The 2,127-nt window shown below is 38.1% G+C and overlaps 1 protein-coding gene across 1 annotated transcript in view; it reads right to left on the bottom strand.

Annotated features, from left to right (window-relative positions):
• Positions 1-2,127, bottom strand: part of LOC106813708 (serine/threonine-protein kinase ATR-like) — a 20,190-nt gene that overhangs the window by 15,895 nt on the left and 2,168 nt on the right. Inside the window, exon 2 of the mRNA XM_014817917.1 lies at positions 222-301. Coding sequence (XP_014673403.1) covers positions 222-277 — 56 coding nt within the window. The 5' untranslated portion in view covers positions 278-301. The remainder of the gene's footprint in view (positions 1-221; positions 302-2,127) is intronic.

Here is a 2,127-nt window from a genome sequence, read left to right as displayed (position 1 = left end):
CTCATTATCTCAGCGTAGAGGCATCGTAGGGACAAGCGGTTTGTTTTATATTAGCAAGGTAGGACAGCTGATCAATAATACCACAAAGAATCGTCAAAATAAAATGGGCAAAGTTTATTAATTCGACTAATACTTCAGCATGGTTTCAGCATTTCACCGTTGTACGCTCTCCTTCTTAATACGCTCTTGCTGCAATCCATTAGAGCAATTCGCTTACTTACGCATTCAAGTCCTGATTTCTGAGGCTGGCTATAGCCTCCTGGACCTCACTTTCCATGGCGATGACGCTATCTCAACACAACTACAACAAATGAAAGTGTCAATGACACTGTAGCTCACCACAATGAAAGTGTCAATGACACTGTAGCTCACCACAAATGAAAGTGTCAATGACACTGTAGCTCACCACAATGAAAGTGTCAATGACACTGTAGCTCACCACAAAAAAGGACACAAATGAGTGAGTAAAGAAGAAGTCAGTTTTAATTGAGCAACCATCGACGTACATTATAGAAACGATTGCCATCTGCATATCGCAATAATAATTTATAAACCAAAATGAATCACAATTTGTGACAGTAGATGGCGCTATACCCGCTTTGTAGCGATGGCGTGTGAAATAAATAGGTTATGCTGCGTTCCGACATGTTTTGTAAATCTTTACTCTAATATATAGACGTTTTATCGGCAGGGTGGAGAGGAAATACCAATTTTGCATTAAAGATATTGTCAATGAAATCTTGTAAAAAGAACCAGACGAGTGTGACACCACACTGTTTGTGTCAATATAATATGCTATATAATTGCCAAACCCCACCTAATTTGCATAATTTTTTTTTAAATATCAAAACCCCTAACCCTTATTCATTCACATACCAAAAATGAGCAAAATCCATTGAACCTGAACTGACTAATGGCAATTCCCATTTTTGCCAAAAAATTGCCGTGGCTCGAAAGTACGTCAACTGGCGTGCTTCAAAATGGAACGTTTAATATGGGAGCATAGCAGTAACAACTATACCCAATTTCAAACATGTGGGCCAAACGGTTCCTGAGTTATCGTTGACCGAAGCGAAATGTTGATGGACGGACAGACGGACAGACGGACGTACGACGAACGACGACCCATGGCAATAGATCAGCTTGACGATGTCAAGGCGAGCTCAAAATCGGGTTCAGCGAACTGTACATTTCAGGGGATCAGAAAATATGAGTTTTACTATCATTCAGAAAACATTCAGACATTGTTACATGTTAATTTAGATGGATATTGAGTTATGTATCAATATTACACGTTAAAATTTTTTCCCCTATCCTATATAGCTAGGGCCACATTTAAAAAAATCGTTGTTTGCCCTCACCCGACCCAGGCTGAAAAGTTTGGGTATGTAGCCTATAGGTAATTCAGTTCAGTTCAGTTCAGTTCAGAAACAGTTCAGTTCAGTTTGTTATTGAAAGCCAAAGGTTATATACACCATAGATGAATTTATCTGTGTTTAGACGCTATCATATACGACTTGAGTCGCTTTATAATTTGTGTTAAGGTTAGTGATAGGCATAGTTATACTGTTTGTACTTGTTTGTGTGTATGTGTGTGATGGTACTGCCGTACTGGAGACATTAAGATAAGACTGCAGCGCATACGTAGTGTTGCTGCAGTTAATATGTCATTTTCGGAGGTTGATCAATGTTATGTGAATGTTTGCAAAAACGTTCTCAGAATGTCAGGAAAACTTTCCTAAAACACGTTATTAGAACGTTACTGAATAATGTTCTGCTAACCTAAAAGAAACATTCCCATAACATTCAAGGAACATAACTTTGTTAGCTGGGATATTAACCAGTTATGTAACACGTACATTGGTAAGACTGTATGATGTCACTATATATATCACTAGTGGTTGACAGAGAAGAAGTTAGATGCAAAGTTATTGATTTTCTTATATTAAAACACAAATATTATATTGATTCTTTTCGAGTAATATATATTGCATCCAAGTTGCCTCATCTGCCAGTATTGTGGTGATAGGGCAATACCAACAAGCCTGTAGCAAAGCGAATGGATGTATAGGCATAGTTAGGCTGATAGGGTCTACCTATGACCTAACTATGGCTGATAGGGTCTAC

This window comes from Priapulus caudatus, unplaced genomic scaffold, assembly GCF_000485595.1.
Source record: "Priapulus caudatus unplaced genomic scaffold, Priapulus_caudatus-5.0.1 Scaffold812, whole genome shotgun sequence".
NCBI classification, from domain to species: domain Eukaryota; kingdom Metazoa; phylum Priapulida; class Priapulimorpha; order Priapulimorphida; family Priapulidae; genus Priapulus; species Priapulus caudatus.
The sequence above is the reverse complement of the archived record's forward strand: the minus strand, read 5'-3'. Positions and strand labels throughout refer to the sequence as shown.